The sequence below is a fragment of the Perca fluviatilis genome, chromosome 2 (assembly GCF_010015445.1).
Source record: "Perca fluviatilis chromosome 2, GENO_Pfluv_1.0, whole genome shotgun sequence".
In the NCBI taxonomy this organism is placed as follows: domain Eukaryota; kingdom Metazoa; phylum Chordata; class Actinopteri; order Perciformes; family Percidae; genus Perca; species Perca fluviatilis.
This window is the reverse complement of record NC_053113.1, coordinates 16,752,873-16,776,739: the sequence shown is the minus strand read 5'-3', so window position 1 is coordinate 16,776,739 and position 23,867 is coordinate 16,752,873. Positions and strand designations below refer to the sequence as shown.

Here is a 23,867-nt window from a genome sequence, read left to right as displayed (position 1 = left end):
TTTCAAACAGGACATTAACGTCACATTATTTAATTGTCCATCATGCATGTATTTCACTTCAGACACAGTAGTTACACAGCTGTAAGGGGTTGTGGCAGAATACTAACAAGGAAATACAAACAGACATGGTGTTCGTACATAATATGTATCTTCTGGACGACTGGAGGACCGACCACACGCTCTTCAAGCTGCAAAAGAAATGAAAAATAAAATTCATTGCGAAGACTTAAGCCTGTTCATACCAAAGATTTGACACCTGACAGTTTACACCAATGCTACTATATGAGACAGTGTATCCTCTTCATAGCAACGACTTTGTAGACCTACTTCCATTTGAACTTCCAGCTTTTTTTGTAGCTGTATATAATTTGTAGCATGAATGAGGATAGTTAATAATTTCCAGTAGTGATGAAATGGCAAAAACAAATTAAAAAAAAGCATTTTTTTTTCTAATTATTTTTTATTATTTGATAGAGCATCTGGAGAATAGCATGACATGGGGGGAGATAGAAGTGATGACATGCAGCAAATACTGTAGGCCACAGATTGGATTTGAACAACGGCCGCTGCTAAGGACTCAGCCTACATGGGGCACACGCTCTACCGGCTGAGCTAGAGGTCGTCCCACATAACATAACAGACAAGAGATCTCCCCTCTTTTGTCCATTTCTCCCGTCTAATCGGCAGTTCCATTGTTAGGGGAGATGGTGTCACATCTGATCAGCCAAACATTTTCGACCAGCTGACAGCTTGTAACTGACTTGACCAGCTGACTTCGCTACGAGCTAATTGGCTGTTCAAACAGGTGACGTGCCTTACGTTCTAAAACCAGCCAATGGCGACTTGACAAACCGATTCGCAGGCGACACCATCAGACTGCTGCAACGTTCTAAAATGTTTTTCCTCGCGCTACGTACTGTTTGGTGTGAGCGGCTTTACAGTCTACACTAGTTGTATGCTTCATTTGGTTTTAGGTTACAAAATTGGCACTTTTACAATCTTTTAAACAATTCCAATTTACATTTACATACGTCATAGTGCTTCTGTATGTTATTACAGTTCGTTACCTGCAACACAAGGGTGGATGTATTCTGTATCAGACTGGTCACCTTAAGGGGAAAAAAGTAGAAAATGAGTCAAACTTGCATCATATGTTCAATAGCCTATCATATTAACATACCATAAATGACTATTCTGATAACTGTTCAGGTTGTTGTACAACTACCACGGAGCAGTGTGTGCTGTGACTTCTGTGAATGAGGTTTAGAGAGAACTGATTTACTTGGCTGGTAGTAGTCGTAGATCTTGACCACGGCTGGCTTCAGGTTCTGCACTTGGTGCTCCTGTATGAGCTTCAGGCTGTGGTTGATGCCTATGTCCTTCGGTAACTGTTGGAAGAAAACAGACGACATGATCAGTAACTAATCTGGAGAGAATCATCTCTTGTTTGTCACTTTAAATCCCTCTCACCTCCCGTATGTACACCAGAACATGATCCTCCTTTTGTTCAACACGATCCACCAGCAGGGCACCTTTGAGCTGTGAGGAGACATTAATCAGCTGTTATCATGACAACAACAACTGACACAAATACTCAGTTTAAAGTTACTGTAATCACTCACCATGTTCAAAGACTCTGGGTCTGGGACAAATCCAGAGAGCATTTTGATATCCAGGATAACCATGTTTGTGCTGGACTCCTTTCCACTATATCTGTAATAAAAGTACCATAAAAATATGATGTCAATCTGGTGTTTTGGAAAGGCTCCATTTACTGTTTGTACCAAGTTGTAAACATTCCTCCCCTGTCCATCCACCAACAGTTACATAGTTCAAGCCGGTAGATGCAGAGGATCGTTTGCCAAAATCTTCAGTAATCTACAATGTGTGGATCTTCTTGTTGATTACTTACAGGGATGTTAGGTTCAGACTGAGTTTGGATCTTTTGCTGGTGCAGTCGGCCTCTGGTTTGACCTCAACACTGAGAGTGGTAACATCAGCAGGAGTTGGGATGTTATAGACAAGAGAAATCTAAACAAGGAAATGTTTAATATTGATCAAATTAAAAACAAAAAACAAAACATTATTTTTTGTGTCTGTGGTTTTGTTTTGTGTATGAGGTGTTTGGTTCTAATTGGAAAATGTATGGGTTGCACTGTTGTGTGCTGTGGTATGTTTTATTTGTTATTTGTTTTGTACAAAGTGGAGAATGTTGTGTGTGGACATTGGACTGGAAGCTGTGGAATTAATTACTGTTGTATTGGTGTCATGTAATTCTGTGTAGGATGGACCACTTAGATAGCCTAGAGCCTGGCTCAATTTTCATTTCCCTTCAGTACTAGTAGTATAGTGTTGGGTTTTCTCCAGACAAATTTTTGGCGGTCCAATCAGCAAACAGAGGGAGTGGCTGAGAACAATGACGTTGAGGTTGTGCGCTAGAATTGTAGTTCCGTAATGGTGGCGGAGAAAGATGCGAGCGAAGCAAAGCCACCGTTGTGGCTACACTGCCGAATACCCAGAAGTTAAAGCCCGAGCAAGAACAATCTTTGCTGAGTTTTGTTGGTGGCCATGATGTTGTGGCCCTCCTCCCCACGGGGATTGGGAACAATTTGATTTTCCAGTTCGCTTCGTTAGTGGTGAAAGAGTGGATAAGGCGAACGCTAGCGATGCTAAGCTGAAGTCACAACCAAACATTAGCGATTGGTTATTGCAGATCCAGAGTGGCTCTGGGCAGATCCAATAGTTTTAAACTTACCCGCCTTCAAGGAAGTTAACGCTTGTCAATGGAGAGTGGCCAGACTCTCTGTACTAATGAAATGTACGACAGTCTGGTAGGACCAGGCTATCACTTAGAGGCATGACACATGATTAAAAAAAACAATCAATCAATCATAAAAAGTCAAAAAGTTGGTTCAAATGTAATGTATGAAGCATCAGGATTGGTGGTTTATGTACATCTGACCACTGACCTGTACTGCAGCACATGCAGTGCCCTTCACCTCCAGGCTGTACTTTCCTGTCACGTCCTGCAGCTGCTTCTCCTGGTAGAGCAGTTTGTTGTTCTGATTCACATCAAACATCAGCTGGCCACTGGGAGACTGGACCGTCACTGTGCTTGAACCCTCTGGACTGAACACCAGAGTGGAGTAGAGAGCCAGAGCCTGAAGAGCCACCACGGTGTCCTAGAACACATAGAAAAGAAAATACCTAATACTTGCTTAAATTTATACAAATGTAAATGTTCTTTTGTTTACACCTGTAGCAGCTTTCATATGTAGGAGTTCACTTTTATCAATTTCAGGTCTCTTCAATTGTTGATTTTCATACAAGAATCAATTAAGAAAATGACCATTTAAGACATAATATAATGCACATTTAGTTTTATTTGTAGTTAATGGGCTAAAACAATGCTGTTCTTGGTATGGTTTAACTGACACTAAACTGTTGAGGTATCGGTCAATGTCGCTGTCCTGTGAGAACTATGCATGTCTAAATAATGTGAGTTTCAGTTTTAAAATAATTTGAAAGATAAACTGAAGGCTTTAGTATTTTTTGTAAGTGGATAAAATGATCCTTTACTTCTTAAGCTTAATACAACATCTAAAGAAACATTAAATTGAAGAAGCAGAAAAATGCATTGTCACAAACATGAAAATAGGGCTGTTTTTCTTGTGCCATGCCATTGTTTGGGCATAAGGTCAAGGCTAAGCCATACAATAACTTTGTTTCATCTTATTTGTCCCAGAAGATATTACTGTATGTTTGACTCAAAGTCCAGCTTAACCCTGTCTGGGCTGTACCTGTGTGGAGGAGAATCCTCCATAATAGTTCTGCTGGCTAGACAGCCATCTAACGATGCGGCTGGCGTAGCCCAGGTCTTCAACAGTCGGAGAGGCACTGAGTTTAGCCAGCAGCACATAGGAGCTGATCTCCACAGAGAGAGAGGCTGACGTTTCTGTTGCTGTCTGAGACCAGTGGAGGAAACCGCCTAAAAAACAGCCATCCACAAAGAGACCAACAGGCACAGGGTAAGCTTTGTCACAGTAATGAAGCCAGAATGATTTCCTGGAGGAGGAGGACTCACCTTCTTGTAATACAACCGTGTCTAGGTGATTCAGTAGGTGAGCACGGGTCTCCATGTCTCCTGCCAGGGTGAAGACGTACGCCAGCAGAGCTGTGGTGTAGGTGTTGCTGAGGTCACTGATGGACTCCTTGAGGCAAGACAAGCTCTGCTTCACAGGATCCTAGAAAAGATTAAAAGAATACATTCTCTTTCGCCGCTGTGTTCACAAATTCCTATATTCAGGGAAACGAACGACTTCAGTAAATGGAGGCAATAACACAAAACAGCAGAAAGTGATCTTTAGAGACAAAGTGAGGGCACAGCGGAAAATGAAACAGGCCAGGAATCAAGTATTAACCAGTGCTCCTAATCTGAATGATAAAGGAGGTAACAAAAAACTATTTTCATTGACCAAAATAAACCACTACCCACAAATGTCATTGTCAAATGAGGCATACAATACTAATCAACAAACTGAAATATGTTTAAAAAAGACTAACATTACATTTGAAATATTAAGTCATCAGATGGCTTGTTACTCAAGTGAGACAGTGGAAGCACCGCAAAATAATGGAACAACTTCAGAAATAACAGGGTAAGACTAGGCTACATGGGTTACATTCAACTTAATTCTAACTAATTAAATGATCCTTTGCTCAGATTTTTGAAAAATAGACTTTTATGATAGACAGTTTCATTCATGTCTACAACCTAATACTGGGGTTTCCTGCCTGTACTCAAAACTAAATGGGTATTTCTACTACTTAAGTGGCATCAAGCGGTGAGGTTGCAGCAACCAACTGAATACACCTCCGCTTACCCCCTTCTGTCCAAGCGTATAGGAGAACCTACAGTGGCCTTCACTTCAATGTAAAACATGAAAGGCCCTCTCTTAAAGTGATGGTTCGAGTAATAACTAGGGTCCTTTGTATGACACCTCGAAGCAAACACTTTCAGGTGCCACCTGTTCTCATTGGGCTAGTTATGCAGCGTTAGTCGCTGGCATGTATTGGCTTGGACTGATAATGTTTGTATCTCTTAAATGACTACTATCGATAATAGTGTTCTACACTAGTACATATGTGTATTATAACGATGGATTGAAAGAAGTAACACCAGAAGTTTTGGTAAATAACACCTTGCCTGCTGGCTTCTGCCTCTGCTGCTGCTGTTGCTGCTGTGAGTCTAACTGCAGGTAGCAGCAGCAACAACAGCAGCAGAGAGCAGAAGAGAGCAGTGCGCGTTCATAAACTTCTGGTGTACTTACAAACTTTCCAATCCATCGCTTTTATGAGTGCATAACCTATTTGTACTAGTGTAGACCTTTGGTATCATTTCGGCATTATTAGTGGGTCATTTAAGAGATACAAACGTGGGTCCATTAGCCCCGCGCTAAGCTATTCAGCGGCTAACGCTACTCTACACTAACTCGCCCAATGTTAGACCCAGGCGAAAAAAGCTTCTGGGGGGGTGTTTGGCTCGAGGTCATGGTTCAAAGGACCCTAGGGTAAATTACTCCGAACCATCACTTTAAGCCAGTGTTTGGTTTGTCCATTCTGGGCTACTGTAGAAACATGGCGGTGCAACATGGCAGGCTCTTTGAAAGTGGACCCACTCCTAATGTAGATATGAAGGCTACATTCTAATCTAACGAAAACACAATTCTTTGTTTCAGGTGATTATACACTAATGAAAACATTTCTGCCAATAGACCCCCCTACATCCTAAACACTGGTCCTTCAAAAACAGTAAAAAATAAATAAAACAATGTGTTAGGGTTTACAACTACAGTTCACAGGATCTTTAGTGCTATACCATAAAAATGTCAATTCAAATGAATGCTACAATGCATCTTACGTACATATACATTCATATTACAAATAATCAACTCACCTCTATGGTAGTATTGATCTCCAAGAAGGCAGCAGTGATGTAGGCACTGAGAGTAACTTCATCAGACACACCACCCTGTAAAGAGGAAGCGTAAGTAATTAGTGATCTAGTCTGACTCACTGGATGCTGAATGTATGATTGGCCACGCATTTCAAACAGAATTCTTCTCCCCTTTCACTATCTCCACTATCAGTTATAGCTAATGCCAGTCCTTTTAATTGGTTAACCGCTGCATCCCTAGTACTGACTCTAGAGTCATAGTGAGAGAAACAAGTGTCTCCCCTGTGCTTTTTGACCACGGTCGGAAATCTAAAGCAGGAAAAGTTAACCCTCTCTTTGAGTTCATGTTGTTTATGGAGAAGGAGAACCAAGACATTGCCGCGACATGTAGTTAAATTTTTCTAAAGGTGCACGTCAGTCTACAGCGTAGGGATCAATGTCTCCATGTACGTAGCCCCAGTGTAGATTTAACACAGAAGCATAAATCACGCTACAGTCCCCCCCCCCAGTCTGACGCCCCTGCCTATAGCAGAATGATAATGGGTGCAGCCAGACCTTTCTCCAGCACCGACACAACACAGTGGAGATCTAATCGTAATCCCGTTCTTGTGACCACAAGCGACGTTGAGCTGTTTAATCAAATTACATCCCAGTGCTGCCTGCCCATCCCACTACAACACTCTTCAGCTTTCAGTGGCTTTTAGCTTAGTATTAGCATTCCCTGGTTGGTATAATGGAGTCCTGATAGATTTAACTGACCACCTCCACCATAATTCAAACCATAAACTCTCAGCTCATAACCTCACACAAGACGACTGATCAGATTGTTTACCATGTAGGTATACGACTCGATTCAAAGACAAGTTACTTTTGGATGGAAATCCTTTCAATACACAGGGTGCTCACATTTGGTAGAGTTTACCAGATGTGTCACTTTTGTAAAAAGAAACATTTATTTAATAAAAGGAAAGGAGAGATGGGTAAATGTATTTAGTATATTAGTAAATATGCACAATTTCTATAATAAAAATATATTATATTATACATAAATATTATTATATAGGCCTACGTACGGTATATACAGATATAGATCACTGTACCTCCAACACTCAGGGGCCTGACTCACAAAAGTGATTTTGAGATCTTCTTACGCAGTTTGAAAATAGTGGCAGTGTCTTGTTTCACAAATGCTTGTCAGTCGGAAATTGCAAATACATTTGTGAGTCCCACATGGCTCTCGCATGCTCATGCATGAGTCACAATTGTTTTGATAAGTGAAACCTGTTGAAATGAATCTAAGAGGGAATTATCATGGCAGGGTTGGCTCAGTGAGTAGAGCAGGTGCACATATACATAGAGGTTTATGCCTTGATGCAGAGGTCCAGCGTTCGAATCTGACCTGTGATGATTTCCTGCTTGTCTTCCCACTCTGTCTCCCCTTTCTCACCTAGCTATCCTGTAAAATTAAAGGTGGAAAAGCCCCAAAAAATTATCTTTGAAAGAAAATTAAGAGGGATTTATCTCATATTGCAAATTGTTCCTTTTATGTCGCAAATTTCGTGAAGTGGCCCCAGGCTGGCATTTGTTACTACTGAGACATGAATGAAAGTCCTGATGGTGCATTTCCATTTAACTACTGCTACAGCAAAAGTGTCATTTAGTAAATAACATACTACTGACCTTCTTTAGTTTCAGTTATCATCAGCCATTGTTCTACAAACTCTAGTAAAGAGGGACTTTCATTACCTTCATTCTGTTGTTGAAGAGCTTTCCTGACTGTTCAAAACAGCCATTTCTTCGTTGTTTACTTTTCAGCCAGGTCACGGACGCTTCAATGTTCGCTGGGTCAATGTAGATGAAAGACTGAGCTTTGGCAAACGATCTCAACACAAATGCAGTCAGCCTGAGGATATTAAAACAAAGTTAGACAGAAAAAAAGACAAGAGGCACTTAGGATCCGTTTAATGTCTCACGATAAGCATCTACTCTGTTGTAAGTATAAAAGGTAAACTGTATGTCATGGTAAATGTTGCACAACATGTAAATACAGTATATAATTAATTATTCTTTGTGGATGATTGACCAGTAATGTTCTCACCAAGTGTTCCCTGGTCCTGCTCCAAATGTGCTGTAAGCACCGTCCTCATGTTTGTAGTTCAGCTGTCTCTGGTAGCCTGTGTAACAATAGAAACACTAATTAGGGCATTTTCAGATTTGTATTTACAAATCCTATTATTTATTTAAGTTCAAGATTTTGGGTAAATTTGTTTATAACATCTCTAAGTGTGAATGTACAGATGTAAAGAAAAAGTACACTTCATGGCTTTACTGGACAGCTGACAGTAAAAAGATGACAGGAAATTAAGGGAGAGAAAGAAAGAATGACATGCAACAAGGTCGCCCTGGTGGCCTAGAAGTTATGGTGGGGAGGGGGGCTGTTGTCAGCAGCATAACCCAGAGACCAGAAGGGTGCCCCTGATCTGTAGTCTCTAATTGGAATGACAAGCAATGTCTAGCTATGATGCACGCTGCTTATTATATTTTGTGCAACCAGCACCAGAATGTAGCAGACGGTAGATTTGGCATACGTGTTCTTTTAGCTACCAAAGTAAACGGAGACTCACCACTGGTCAGGAAGTTGGTAGCCTTTTCCCTGATGGCTGGGGTCAGCTGCTGTGTGTTTCTCAGGTACTCGAGGATGTAAATATTTGGGGCAAGGAGCGCCATGTTCTGCTCACCACATCCATACGGCATCTGCAGCAGCCCATCCAGGTTCTTCAGAGCCCGGCCGAGAATGTCACCTGCCCAAAAACACGGAATCACTGAGACCAAACACATAACTAACCTGACCTTTACTTTCTACTGGGGCTTGAAAGACAAACTGTTCTTATGTTGTTATTCCACCTTTTGTTAATCCCGACAGAATGTAATTTAATATGTTGAAGGTATAAATGCACTTAGTATTTTGAATTTACTTTTGTTCAATTGATTAAAGCAACTCTCAATTAAAATTAATTTTTATTAATTTACCAAGGACTGATACTGAAGCACGGGCAGATCCATCAATCATGTTCTCAGGGAGTTGTATGTCCATTTCCTCTGTCAAAGCTTCCCCTGTGAACAGAGAGAGAGACAGCAAACACTCAGCACTAAACCAAAGATGTCTTTTAGGTTAAACGGTGGTTTAGGTGACGATCACATTGAAAATAAATAACATTAATTTCTTATACTGCACTGTAACTTTTATTTGTGTATTTTATCTCTCAGTTCTTTAAATTATTATACTGCACTGTAAATTTTATTCTTGTTTTTAATGTTTTTAAATTGTTTTAAATTGTTTTCTAACTGCTCTTTAATGTTTTATGTAAAGCACTTTGAATTGCCCTGTTGCTGAAATGTGCTATACAAATAAAGCTGCCTTGCCTTGCCTAAACAGACAGTTAGTGGATCATGTATTGAAACAGCTCAGACTGGATTAAGAAAGATAAAACCACAAAAATGGAGGGTTCTTTCACTTCAGTTGATAAAATGTATCTTTGATAACATTTATTTATTTATTTTTAATTTTGGGGCATTTCGGCCTTTATTGGATAGGAAAGCTGAGATATGAAAGGGGAGAGAGGGGGGGAAGACATGCAGGAAAACTGTCACAGGTCACGAACCCTGGACTTTTGCATCGAGGAATAAACCTCTGCGCGCGCTTCCACCAACCAAGGCAACCGGCCACTAATCAAATTTATTTAGCAACTGCCATGATCACAATGAAACTAAGTGCTATCTGCAAGTAGTGAATGTCTCCATTACATGTTTTAACATGCAATCTACTCGACTTCCAGTATTTGTCTTTTCACATGTTTGATGGGCCAGGCCTGGTGTAAATCGTACTGACCTTTTGGGCAGAGCAGCCAGTTGTAGGTCTTTGTCATCTGAGTTCCCTCAGCCTGAGAGGGAAAGAAATAATGTGAGTTACAGAGTTTCCATTTGGTTAATGGATAAAAATTCTCCCTTTATTATCTTGTTTTTAAGGTACCAACCTTTACTATGAGAGGTCGTGTGACCACATCAATTCGTCCCCTTTCAGGCACGCTCACAACTTCATTGTCACATGAAACTTGGGATGTCACGGCCTCAGCTCTCACTGACACATTTACAACTCCTAAAAAGAACAAACAGTGTGAAACTTGATTAAGATTTTTTATTTTTTTGCAAAAATGTCAAAACATTTTGTCACTAATGTGGATCTCACTGATTTCATAGAGATCAAAAAGGGCTCCTCCACCTCAGCAGCCTGGTGGATAAAAGCTTGACTCTCACCTAAGGCTGAGGGGGCCATGGTCCAGCTGAGGGTCTTGCGCTCACTGCCACACAGACAGGATGTGTACTGGTCACCAGAGAGGGGGGTGAGGGTGTAATCTAAGGAGGGGGTTGGAGTCACAGTGACCTGTTCAAGAGAGAGAATATATTTAAAAATGTAATACAAATGCAAAAAACTATTCAAACTGCAGCACAATGCTGCAGCATTTAAAGTTTCCACCGTACATCTTGCAAACATTTTTGTTCCAAATAAAAGGTGACATCTAATTATCAAGCAGTTTGAAGACTGACTTAATTAAGAAAATTATGATTATTCCTAATATTTAAAAGAACCTTGGTAAGTCTTGAGGGAGTTGACAGGACCGGCTAGAGAGGTGGGTAGAGTTAAACAGCAATCAATTACAGGTTTCAACAATGTTTTAAACGTGCCTTTGATTCCACATTGTAAAGGGAGTGGGTAAAGACATTATCTATTACAATCTGTTTAATGAGAAAAAGCAGGTGTTTTTAGGTTCAACTCATAACCCAACCAATTATTGTAAGTCCAAAAGTTTGGATTCATTGGGGTCATAAATATACACACACACACACACACACACACATACATATATATGTGTGTGTGTGTGTGTGTGTGTGTGTGTGTGTGTGTGTGTGTGTGTGTGTGTGTGTGTGTGTGTGTGTGTGTGTGTGTGTGTGTGTATGTGTGTATGTATAGATAGATATGTGTATTTGTGTGTATATATTATATATACACACACATACCGGTATATACATATTATATATATATACAGTACAGGCCAAAAGTTTGGACACACCTTCTCATTCAATGCGTTTCCTTTTATTTTTCATGACTATTTACATTTATTCTCACTGAAGGCATCAAAACTATGAATGAACACGTATGAATATTTAACAAAAACGTTGTGAAATCGCTGAAAACATGTCTTATATTTTAGATTCTTCAAAGTAGCCACCCTTTGCTTTTTATTAATAAGGGAAACAATTCCACTAATTAACCCTGACAAAGCACACCTGTGAAGGGAAAACCATTTCAGGTGACTACCTCATGAAGCTCATTGAGAGAACACCAAGGGTTTGCAGAGTTATCAAAAAAAGCAAAGGGAGCCTACTTTGAAGAATCTAAAATATAAGACATGTTTTCAGTTATTTCACACTTTTTTGTTAAGTACATAATTCCACATGTGTTCATTCATAGTTGGGGATGCCTTCAGTGAGAATCTACAAATGTAAATAGTCATGAAAATAAAGGAAACACATTGAATGAGAAGGTGTGTCCAAACTTTTGGCCTGTACTGTATATATATAAAATTAAAAAAAAAAAAAAATAAATATATAAATATATATATATATATATATATATATATATATATTAGAGGCTAAGCCCAAGCTTTGAGCCCCTGAGGTGCTGTTCCACGGGTAGAGTAAGTCATATTTGCAGTTAAAACCTTTGGTTCCATTTATTTCCATGAGATCTTAGTTGGGTTTCCAGACAAATCACTGCTTGTATGTATGTAGTGTTGTGGTGTTGGTGTGCATGTGTGCCGAGCAACCAACGATTGGTTCCTATTTATACTAAGGGCACTAATTGGATATATATATATAAAAACACACACGCACACACACACACATACATACATACATACAGAAAATATATATATATATATATATATATATATATATATATATATATATATATATATATATACTGTACATGGTGTGTACATGTCATGCAGATAATGAAAATTAAAGAGAGTCAGTGTTTCTCTGGGAAGAAAAAACTGTAATAACACAAACAACCAGTTTTGATTCATCACAAATGATCACAGGTATTACAAAACCATAAACTGCTTTAATATTGGATTAATTTCCATCTAATTCACTTAATTTCCACCACAAGATGATTTTTGATGATCCCTTAACTTCTAGAGCCATCATCAGGTAATTTATAAAAATAAAAATATTCACTTTGCCAAGTACTTTGGTTTACGACCAAAATACCTGCAGACCAATTACCATCTTACTGTACTTTGTGTTTTGTGCTAATAAGCTAATTTTAGTTCCAAACTAAAGGTGGGGCAAATGGCAAACGTGACACCTGCTAAACATCAGCATGTTAGCGTTGCAAAGTAAGAATGTTACGGTAGCATTTTTTTTTTAAATCGCATTACCATGATGCAGCTGGTCAGGTAGTTGAAGGTGGTGGCCTTCAGTTCAAAGTGCTCCCCCCGGATGATGGAGTAGGGCAGGCTGAGCTCCAGGAAGAAAGGTTGGAAGACGGTGATGTTTGTACGTGGAGCCAGGCCGAAACCCTGAGGGGACAGACAGAAAGCCTCCGTCTCCCAGGTGGTGATGGTGTCTGGGACAGTGAGGGACACATCCTTCGTTCCAGACTCTCTGGATCAGCAGATACACAGACGCATACGGTGAACTTGAAAAACAGACTTGCTTGATTAAATAGTAAAAGAAATAACAATGTGAGTAGATTACTAACGTGTAGACTTAATTGCAGTAACACCACCACATTGCAGTTACTGTTACCTAAAAAGAATGTGGAAATGTGAAATTGTTTCATATGCTGCGTCCTTGAGATCTCAGAAACTCAAAAAATGCAGTTGTACTGGGTTTCATGTGTACTCTAGCCCAAAAAGACTATTCCCCATACACAATCCTTCTAAAAGAATCGTCGGTAAAATGAGTAATACATTCTGCATAGAATAACTAACTAAAATAACACTCACACTAACACTAACACAATGACTGAGCTATCAGTTTAAAAAAAAAAAAAGCTTAGGAGCAGTGTCAGCTAATTAGTTTCATGCCATTCATGTGTGGAGGGAGACAGCGGGAAGGTGAACATACTCTTTAGGCAAAAACATGCACTCATACACTCAAACACGTTTAATTACCATCAAAACCCTCTGTGGCAAAAACTCACCCAACTTCCACCAGGTCCCATATCCAGGTCTCAGGGAAGAAAGTGCGGACTGTCTCTATTGGTGATTTATCAGGAGACGACATATCAGGGGCCGCAGCAGCTGCAGGGACAGGGGCTGCCATTTTGTCCATTCTGTTAGGAACCGAATCATACATGAAACTAACACCTGAGAAGAAAGTAGAACATCTTTTGTTAGAAACAAATGAAAGCAATGACACAGTCACCGGTTTTAATGAGGTAGTAAATATTCAGCATGTGTCACTTGATGGAGCAAAAAGGAAAGTCACCATAGTCAACATAGCGACCACGGCCCTGGTGGTATTCTCTTCCTTTGTATTTGAGGCATGAAGGCTCTCGGATAACCATGTTTGTTGCCATCTTCATACCTATATTCTAGATAATCCAAAAACAAACAGGCATTACTGAAAAGTTGATAAATGTGCAACAATAACTTATTAGTATATTTTTTATTTTGTACACTCATTTGTGCAGGAAGTACCTGGAAAACTGTATAAGCATCAGCTGTCCCACCACCATGGGGGTATGGCAAAACATATCTTCTCGGTCTCACATGCAAACATTCTGCATCATCTTGAACGTCATATGGAATATAGGATATTTTTTTGACAGGCAACAATTGAAATATCTGAAAAGAAAGGTTTGGTTCAAAGTTATAAACTGACCATGTTTGATGTTCTATCAAGATCTGAAAATTGGGAAACTCTTGGACACTAAGCCCTACTCTTATATCTTGAAACATGAATGTAAAGTATATCTGTCAAATCATTGCCTTTATTCATAAGGCAGACTCTTACAGAGGGCTACACCTCACATGTGATCATAACCTTATACTATAGCATTTTCATAACATGCTTACAACTGGGTGAAAAGAACAAAATCAGCATTGAGCTTCATTGCACAGTTGATAACAATGTACAACTGGTAGAGGGAGAAAAGGAAGAAAGATTAACCATGGGACAAGTAGATAACAGCAGAGTAAAAATGGATGATGATAAATTTGCAAAAGACTATGCAGAGGTAACAAGTTATGTATGCATATAGTTTTGGTTGATTCCAGTAGTTACCTTGTCTGCATCCAGAGTCTTCCCTGGCTCCTTGATGAGGACGCTCTGGTCAACAGCGCTCACACCACACAGAGATTCTGGCTGGGCGGTAACCTGCATGATGGTCTCCTCTCCTGGGACAGCCGAGGACGGAGAAAACTCCAGAGATACCTGACACAATCGGAAAAGACACATCATACCATCTGGACTTTAGTGGTAGATGAGATCCTGGATCTTTTCAAACTTTAAAAAAGTCGGATTTGAACCCGGGTTGCTACCAAGGACCCAGACAACATGGGGCACATACTCTACCGGGTGAGCTGGAGGCCACCCCATCAGAATAGCTTTTTAATGAAACCTCTGATCTTTCTGCGATTTCACTAGACAGCATTTTCCTGCCAGTGGAATGGCCACATGGCAGTTGGTCCTGCCGAAGCTTAATACATTCCTCATAATGGAGCTCTGTATCTAAAGTGATTTTGGGGGTTATGATATTATTGTCACTCCCCATTCCCTGCTCTGCTAAGGTTGGTGCTTCCTTTTGAGATGTGATGAGGTCAGAGCCTAGATGCCAAAAAGCAACGCTGCAGTTATTCTACATTTACATAATAATCTGTTCAATGTGAATTGGCTGACTGAACTAACTGATTTGCATGCCATGGCTTCAGACAAGGAACATGCTTAACGCATAAAGTAAAGTATCTCGTGTTAGTAAGTATAAGTAGCAAGGACTGCCCATGGATTAGACAACCCTATGCAATGTAAGGTTAAAGTAAAAAAGTGTGATATTTATAATTGCTCCAAATAATATATCTTACATAGATAATTGATTATTTAAATAAAATGCTACATACTGATGTTCACTATACTCAAATAGCATATACTTTAATTCTGCACCTAGAATCTCCCAAGAACAGCCTTTGCCACATCGTCTCAGTTCTTCTCAGGCTGACCTTGTGACTGAAGCATTGCTCAGTAGAGAAGTCAGCGCTGTTGGCGATCACAGTCTCACTGGGGAGGATGGCGTAAGCCACAACCTGGACGTCTGGTGCCATATCTGGAGACACTGTCAGCTTAAAGGACACCTCGCCCTCATTCACTGAAACAACATGAACAACAATCATCACTCACATGTCTCCATAGATCAATAGATTGGCCATGCTAACTCAAAGGATAATTTTAAGACAAGTCAATCTTTGCTCACCTGATTTATCTTTAACTTCAACCTGTTTAACTCCTTGTATAACAATGGCTCCTCTTGATAAGACCTGGGAAATTTAAAAGAAAATCACACAAAGAATGAGTAATGCAACAATAAAACCATATTTCCTTTAACAGCAGATTACAACACTGTCTGCTGTTATGTGGTTGTGTTTTCCATAAAAGTTTAGTGTGTATTACATCAATAAACACTTGGCTGCCTAAAACACAGTTGCTAAAAGAACAGACTTGGGGCCTGTCATGATGCAAGTTGAACTTACTCTGGCTCTCTTTGAGGTATCTGACTTTACTAAACTGGCCCTGTTAACTCTGAGTTTAGCAAACCAACTATGTGCTTACGCACGTGAAAAAGGAGGGGTTTGTACCAAACAGCCAATCAAATGCAACATCAACATATCCAGAGCGGCTTAATAACATACTGATATAATTAGTGATTCCTGCAATGAAATGTATTAAAAGGGGAACTCTGACAATTTTATCCCATCTGAACACGAGTCTGTTTACAGGTGTTTGGAAGTACTACTGCATATGTGGAAAAAATGTATCCTTTTGGGACTCCACAAGTTACATGAATCAGCATTAGTTTGGGCTAAGACTATAGTACAAGTTTGAAAAATGTAAACAATCTGGGGGTTTGGAGAAAGAAGACCTCTGCTATTAGCTACATTAGCCACTACTAGCATAACACACAAGAATAGTAATAGTAGTAAATAGGCGTTTGTGATTCTCCAGTGGTTTAATCGCACCAGACTGGATATTTAGCTTGATGCACTCAACTCTTAATATTTGGATAAAAAGTAGTGGATGGAAACCCACATTAATCTGAATTTTCTTTTGCAGATTTGTTTAACAGTTTTGTTCAATATAGTGCTTGCAACTGTAAACGGGGTCAGCCCTAATGTTATTTGGCAAACTTCGCCTATTATTACTCAACATGGTCTATACTTAAATGTAGCACAAAACACAAACTCTGCTGGGTATTTGGTGTCTCCAGTCTTACCAGGTAAACTGTGGATATCAGTTATCTGATGTAAAGGTCATTTTAAAAGCATCTTCCCCATGGCCATGTCTCTGGAAGAGAACTGGTGATGGGAAAATAATTCACCAACCACTCACCAGATACATCACATCCACAAAGCCCTGGGCCTCTCCAACTATGGTGTATTGGATGAAGATGTCTTCTTCTTTGTCACAGGAAAGTGGTTCATCCTTCTTCTTTACGTCCAGGGAGCTGACTGTTTTAGTATCAGGAGAAGAAAGTGTGGCCAAAGACACTGTGTGATCGTTAGACTCATAGTATGGTGTTCTGTAAGGAGGGTAGCCCAGTGTCGGTGTGTTGCTAACCTAGAGTGCAGAAAGAAAAAAATATATATATAAATGTGATCATGGTGGTTAAAGCAGAAGAAAGTGTCAGTTTTTTCAGCCAACACAAATGTTTACATATAGACATAGTAGAGAGTTCCTATTCCACATTGGTCAGTTGCAGCATATTGAGAAACCATTTTAGGTTTATTATTTTCATAAAAGTGTTATAATGTGATTGGCAAATGTTGGATTACAGATTGTAGTTTCTACTTCTTACTTGTAAGTGGATGTCCCCTTTAAAGTCAGCTGTGCTTAATGAGAAAGTGGCGACACCATCACTGTCGGTTGTGAGATTCTGTAACCATCGCGATGACCACATTTCCCCCTCAAACAGGAACACCGGCATGTCAGGAATGGGTGTATTATTGTAATAAACTGCTTTAACCTGTTGGAAGCACAACGTATCACCAAGAATGCACACTGCTTCAGTTGCACTGTGTATAGAATCACATTGAAGAAGTGAAGACCAAATGCACTTACTTTTCCTTCCACATTTGATCCTTTGTTATAAATCTTGGGAATGTCAGTTAAAGACAGCTTTCCAACAACATATGAAATCACCGTAGTCTTCTCTTGTGGGCGTGAAATACCTGTACAAGAAGACTTGTACAATGTGTACGCCATATTGTTTCAATACATGGCATAGTCATTTTGTTATTATAGGCCTACTAATTCTTTTTAAAACATAAGTACAATATATTTTATGACTTGCCTGTCCCCTCCTCTTCCATATTTGCACTGAGTTGCAGTACATCTCGCAGCGCCTTTTGTGCAATTTTTGTGAAAGTTGACATTGTGAAGATAAAAGTGGCACAGCCTTTCTTGTCCGTCTAGAAAGCACAATAAAATAAAATGAAAAAGTGAAGGACATTTCAAACTTTCCACATATCATGCCCTTATTACTTATATCTAACTACTATCTCCATTGTATAAAAATTAACGTTTACGCTCCTCAATTTGTACATTAGGCTGGCAAGACAGATGACAATATGTAGTGTTAAATGTACACAGTGTACATTCTGTCTGTGTACATATGTAAGATCTATGCACCTTGCTTCATGAGACTGTCACCATGGCTACTGTACCTGCTTTGTCTCCTCGTAGCAAGGCATCGGGATTTCAGGGATTCCCTCTGGATGTTCAGGGGTGATTACAAGGGGTATACCAATATAGGCATCTAAAGGTCGGCACACCTTAAGTTTAACACTGCCTGGCACAGGCTGTCCGTATGTATACCTAAGTAGATGGACATAAAAAAATATTGTTATTGAAAAGAAACCATTCCCTAAACTGGACCTATTTTAGATTATTTAAGAGTAATGAGCGAAATAGCTTTTACTTACGTTGCACATACATCAGCCTTGATTTCTTCCTGATTAATACTTACTTCATCAAATGCATTTATTTTTACGTCAAATTTAGGCAAAACTGGGGACAAAATATGATTATTAGAACTTTTGCTTCATTACACATGGATTGAAATGGATGGTAAAAAAACTAACTTAGGCCTACCGTATTGTTCCACCTTAAAGCTGTGTTGTATTTTATCTGACCCAATCGACACAGTAACTTGGTAGGCTCCTTCACGGGCCTCAGAGTTCAAGGCGTAAGAAAGCTGCAATATCTTACTATTGGATGTTTCATTCAGCCACTGTCCAATCCTGTTGCTGTTAGAATCCTGTTAAGTGAAGTAAATGGGAAGAACATGTGAAAATAGAAAACTCGTGAATACAGGAAGAGCATGTTTCTTCTTCTCCTTCCACAAGATGGCTTCTAAAACTGGGCCATGGTTTAGTGTAAAGAATTGGACTTCTTGACTCTCAGTGGGAAAAAACATCATGAAAACTTGAAGCATACACTTTATTACAACATATTATCTGAAAGTACTCTCAATTAGATCCTGATGAATGTACTGGCAGGCTAATATCAGTGCCCAGTTACAGATATTGGTCTGATTAGTGTATAGTGGACAAATGTACATAAAGAAGTTGCTGCAAAAAATATACACTATTTATATCCTTTTTAAATCAAGTTTCATGTAGTTTGACAAATACATCTTATATTTTGGTCCACTTACTAGCTTTATTAGCTAAAGTTTATGCAGTGCAAAAAAACATTTCTACTGAACTCCATCCATCTACTGATGAAGAATATTAATAAAGGCTGTTACTATCACCAGAAAATGCCATTTGTCAAATACTTAATTCAAGAATGGGAAGGGAAAATAAGAAAGAAATGTTAAACAAGATTTTTGAGTAAAGAAAGTTGGTGTCCAAGGTCATGCATGAATTCTTACACTTTACTGTCATTGTTCATAAATGCCTTGTTCAAGTTGTAAAATAGGCCTATCCTTCCACACAGTGTAGTGTGTGTTTGTCACATTTGATATCAGAATCAGTGAAACATTCCATAAAGATTGGGCCTGAGAGCTTATAAATCACTTCATGTTTTTAGGAGATTAACATGCTGAACTTTTAATAGACATTATAAAGCATTTTGTTTTATAGTATTTGTATTGAATCAAACTTTAAAAAAATGTAACTTTCAGTTTATTATACCCAGTAGTGTGTTTAAGTGTGGATATTAGTCTTACCTCAATTTCGATTATATCGTACTGTAAAGAAAGAAAGAAAGAAAGACACAAAACATGAAGAAAAAAAACATTTAAAAAAGGCTTGTCCTCAAGAGTATGTCATTTTTGGAGAAAAAAATACTGTTCTATTGTAATCTTTAGGATAGATTCCACTGTTATTTCTAATTAAATGGGATCATGTGTGACACAGTAACTACGTTTACATGCAGCCAATAACCCGTTCAAAACCGGAATATTAGCAATAACCGGTCGCGCACGGCCATGTAAACACCGGCAAAAACCCGAATATGCTCATATTCCGGTTTTTAAAAACCCGAATATGCTACCTGGGTTACCCCTTTTCTAACCCGAAAGTTTGGTCATGTAAACGTTAGGCATATCCCCATCAAAAGGAACATTGATTTGTGTTCTGCGCATGTTCTATTCGCAAGGAATCTTGGTCTTTTGAGTAGCGTAACTTCTTGTATGCGCCAGAAAACATAGTTATAATAATAATTATATACTAGTTATATATGTCAATGCAGAAAACCTGCGCGCAGTATACCGGAAGTAAACAAGAAGTAGAGGTAAACATGGTGAGACGCAGCACAGCACCACACTTTTGGAGCGAGGAGGAAACCAATTTCTTTATTAGTGTGGTGAAAACCATGAATATAATGTCTTTTGTTGACGGCAGAAAGTACAGAGATAGTGAGATTTATAAGAAGGTGACCGAAAAGTTATTGCGTCTTAAGGTTGTCCGTAGGCTACGTCCAGATGCTAACCGTGCGTCGCCGTTTACGTCGGGATATTGCCAATTGATTACAAATTCCATGTATACAGGAGTAACTCTCTCTGCTCACGCATGTAAACGGGTTATTCCAATTGTTTCAGAAACCTGAATAGTGACCTTAACCCGACCATAACCCGAAAATTGACAGCTTGTAAACGTAGTCAATGTTGCAAAATAAGAAAACACATGTTGGAATGGATCCATCACTGGGTCAGCAACCTTCAAAGCAGCTTGGTAGTTTTACCTAAAGGGGCTGTGGTTGTACTACTGACCCAGAGCTTCACCAGGAGCTCATATTCTGGTTCAATCAAAACTAAAACCTGCACCATTATCAAACCGTATCACTGATACTGTTTATGAATGAGACCTAAAGAAAGGAAAGACTGTTCAAACACTCACCAGCTGATTGACCGGTCTTAACTTGGTATCCAGTGTGATGACTCTGAATTGCACTGAGAGACATGCAGAGAGATTACATGAAGCCTTTACAGTGTTAAACATCCTAACAGGCCAGTGATTGGTCTTCTGTTAACTGAGAAATTACATCAAATTTGAAAGAAAGAAGAAAAGGTGAGAAAAACTGATAGTTTACTATTGGCATTCCCTCTTGTTGTCTGCCATAGAACGGCATACATTAATAAATAAAAAAAGTAATCAGTGGAAAATGTCCCAGTATCCCAAGAAGGAAACCTCACTTTCAGCTCAGTATGCATAATTAATATTAACATTTAGGAATCTGGACACAGCCTTGGATTTCAATAAACTAATGGATAGTTTTGCACGGAAACCGCTGATAAGGAAAAGCATTAACTTTGAGATAAGATAGCTCACACAGTTACTCTCTTAAATAAATATTGTAAATGTGGGACATCACTAATATGAATGTGGGGACATCTGGGCTCTTAACTGTTGCAGCAGGGGAAAAAGCAGTAATTTCATTTGTACTAACATATTAGTATGTATACTGTATATGCTAAAAATGTTCTGGGCTTCTGTGATGTTAACCTTTACTGCCTGTTATAATTACTGTTGATATTCTGGGGCACAATCAGTTTCTCACTACCTGTTAGAGCCAATAGTTAGTCAGAGCTGACAGATTTCTATCATTTTGGGGCTTTATTTTCAAATCCTGGGAATGTCAATATACAATAAAATGATATTGTGGCAATACATTTCTTACCCTGTGCTGCATGTGTGACAGGTTAAAGAATATACTCATAGCCTGTTACACTAAAAGTTATTGGTACATTCATAGCATGTGAGGATCTTAAAATAGCTCAGGTTAAAAGGTTCATGCACTCAGTACGTAGTTCATAGAGATTGAAAAAGTTAAAATATGTCACGCATACAAAGGGTAAAAAATTGTAAGAAGAATGTGTAAACATTACATTGATTACTTTATTTTGTGGTGCATAATTTAAGGGTAAAAGTATTAATCTGTGATCTACTAAGTGCTCTTAATCTATGAGCCTGAGATCGATTGCTTTGGTCTCCACCCAAGTTCCCTGGGAAATCGCAAATCGCGGTTGTTTCCTCATTACACTAAAGTTCTCAGTGAGGAAACATCAGTGCATCACTCTCGTGATTATTTCTCTCCTTTTTCAGGTATGTTATTGATATAAAACGGAGTTCATTTAATAACTTGCTACTTTCTAACATGTCAATAGTGTTTAAGGTGTGTGTTAGTAACATTTTGAGTAAGTTAGAGTTAAGTTTGCAGAATGTAATGTGTGTGTGAGAGCGGAGCCCCCGCTCGGTTACAGAGAAGAACAGCTCCGTAGGCTACTGGGATTAGACGCCATTTTATGTCAATTGTGAATTAACATGTACGCAGTTAATAATCTATTTTGCGGTGTTATTTGTATAATGTGTTTCAATGTGTTTCAAGCACTTCATTGACATTTGTGATAAATTTAGTTATGGTTTACTGAGCTAAAACTAATTTGTGCTTAACAGTTATATTGAAAAATGTGTATACGTTTCAGTGAATTACAGTGTATGCTATTGTGACTTGAATAAGCCTTGTACCCTACAAAACTATTTCCTGTAGATCTGTTCTGTAAAATGTGGTACTGTTGTAAAATGGAATTATACTAAAGTTCTCAGTGAGGAAACATCAGCGCATCACTCTCGTGATTATTTCTCCCCTTTTTCAGGGGCGTAACACATGCACTGCAATTATTTGTAAAGAGGAAACTTGTCTATATATGGTACCATATTGTGTACTACGTCATAGATCTTTGATTTGATTTATTTGCACAAAACATGACAACATAAGAAAATAAGTAAGTTGTGCAGGTGAGGAAAAAAACTAAAACCTAGAGGCTTATGGAAGGAATCTCACCTCAGTTATTATTATTATTATTATAAGCAAACACAAAGTCATGTAATCTATATAAGTGACCAAGCATAGAATCAAAAACCAAATAAACCAACATAAATCAAGTAAAGTCAAGTAATCTAGATAAGTATCCAAGTAAAAATAGATTAAAAAAGCAAATATAAAGTAATCAACATAAATCAAGTAAAAACCCATCAGCTCAAAATTACCTGTTTGTCCTGGGAGGTAGATTGGTTTATCTGTTTGGATGAATGTCATTGGTCGATAGACTTTGATCTTAACTTTTCGGACTTGTTTAGAGTAGAATGTGTCGCCTCGTACCTCCACCACAAAGTTCTGCACCACTTCATCCTGCACTAAAGGAACCTGTGACAGAGATTTTATAGACACCGAGAGAGCCATTATATCACATTAAAATATGATTCATGAATATTTAACTTGATCTGTTGTAACTTGAATTGTTAAAATCCTTAAATCAGAAATGGATTACAACAGCAGTTGTCAATTTACACAACTTATTTATTTATATTGTGTACTTTCTGTTACAAATCGTGGTTCTATGTGTTATGAAATCCCATTAAGCTAACACATTTTATGGAAATGGACACATGAATCAAATCAGGAAAGCTGCTGACCTTAAATTCAGTGCAGGTATGAAATTCTTGACTGGACGTCTTCTTCAGAAGGGTTGTATTCGCCTCTTGGGACATCAGAGTGACGCTCATTTCCAGAGTCTCGCTGGGCTGCAGGAGACTCGCACAGAATCTGGTCTCAGCTCCAGATTCAAGAATTGCAGGAATGGCTACCATGTACTGCCTACAGCCACAGACACACATACAGTAGATATCTCACTGGATCAGACATGGAAATAACCCCAACCCATAAGATTATGCAGCATAAAATACTTTCCCATGATCAATTCATTCAACAACAGGCTATTATTATTTTTTAACTGTAGAGGTAACTTACGGTCCTGCCACCGCTTGGCCCATGCACATCCAGCTCAAGAAGACACACAGTTTCCATGTCCACATCTGAATCCCAGGACGACCCATGACTGAATGAGATGATCCTGAGTCAGCATCTGTTTAATAGTCTCTGATAGAGAATCCCACACCCACAAACCCACCCCCACATCCCCTCTGTTTGATTTTAAGGTAACCCATTCAATCGTTTATAGACTTCATGTTGTGGTGTGTAATGCTGACTGCAATATTTTTTTTACGGTTTAATTGGGCAATGTTTGAAGTCCAGATAGTTTAATTCCAACTATAATAATGTAAAT

At 38.9% G+C, this 23,867-nt stretch overlaps 1 protein-coding gene across 1 annotated transcript; it reads right to left on the bottom strand.

Moving 5' to 3' along the window:
* On the bottom strand, window positions 1–23,666 carry LOC120573283 (alpha-2-macroglobulin-like). The gene is made up of 36 exons (XM_039822931.1): window positions 23,552–23,666; window positions 23,218–23,398; window positions 22,792–22,948; window positions 20,641–20,693; window positions 19,470–19,490; window positions 18,389–18,554; window positions 18,220–18,304; window positions 17,962–18,112; window positions 17,589–17,706; window positions 17,357–17,466; window positions 17,094–17,261; window positions 16,628–16,855; window positions 15,495–15,558; window positions 15,244–15,389; window positions 14,312–14,461; window positions 13,726–13,872; window positions 13,514–13,619; window positions 13,227–13,392; window positions 12,460–12,685; window positions 10,271–10,397; window positions 9,991–10,112; window positions 9,846–9,897; window positions 8,987–9,070; window positions 8,581–8,757; window positions 8,055–8,130; window positions 7,703–7,859; window positions 5,957–6,031; window positions 4,085–4,244; window positions 3,801–3,988; window positions 2,970–3,182; window positions 1,913–2,031; window positions 1,623–1,713; window positions 1,471–1,539; window positions 1,283–1,388; window positions 1,068–1,109; window positions 1–188 (listed from the first exon to the last, which is right to left on the bottom strand). Exons 1-36 carry the CDS (start codon window positions 23,635–23,637, stop codon window positions 184–186), a joined length of 4,392 nt encoding a protein of 1,463 aa, XP_039678865.1. The 5' UTR covers window positions 23,638–23,666; the 3' UTR covers window positions 1–183.
* Between the last annotated feature and the right edge of the window lie 201 nt (window positions 23,667–23,867).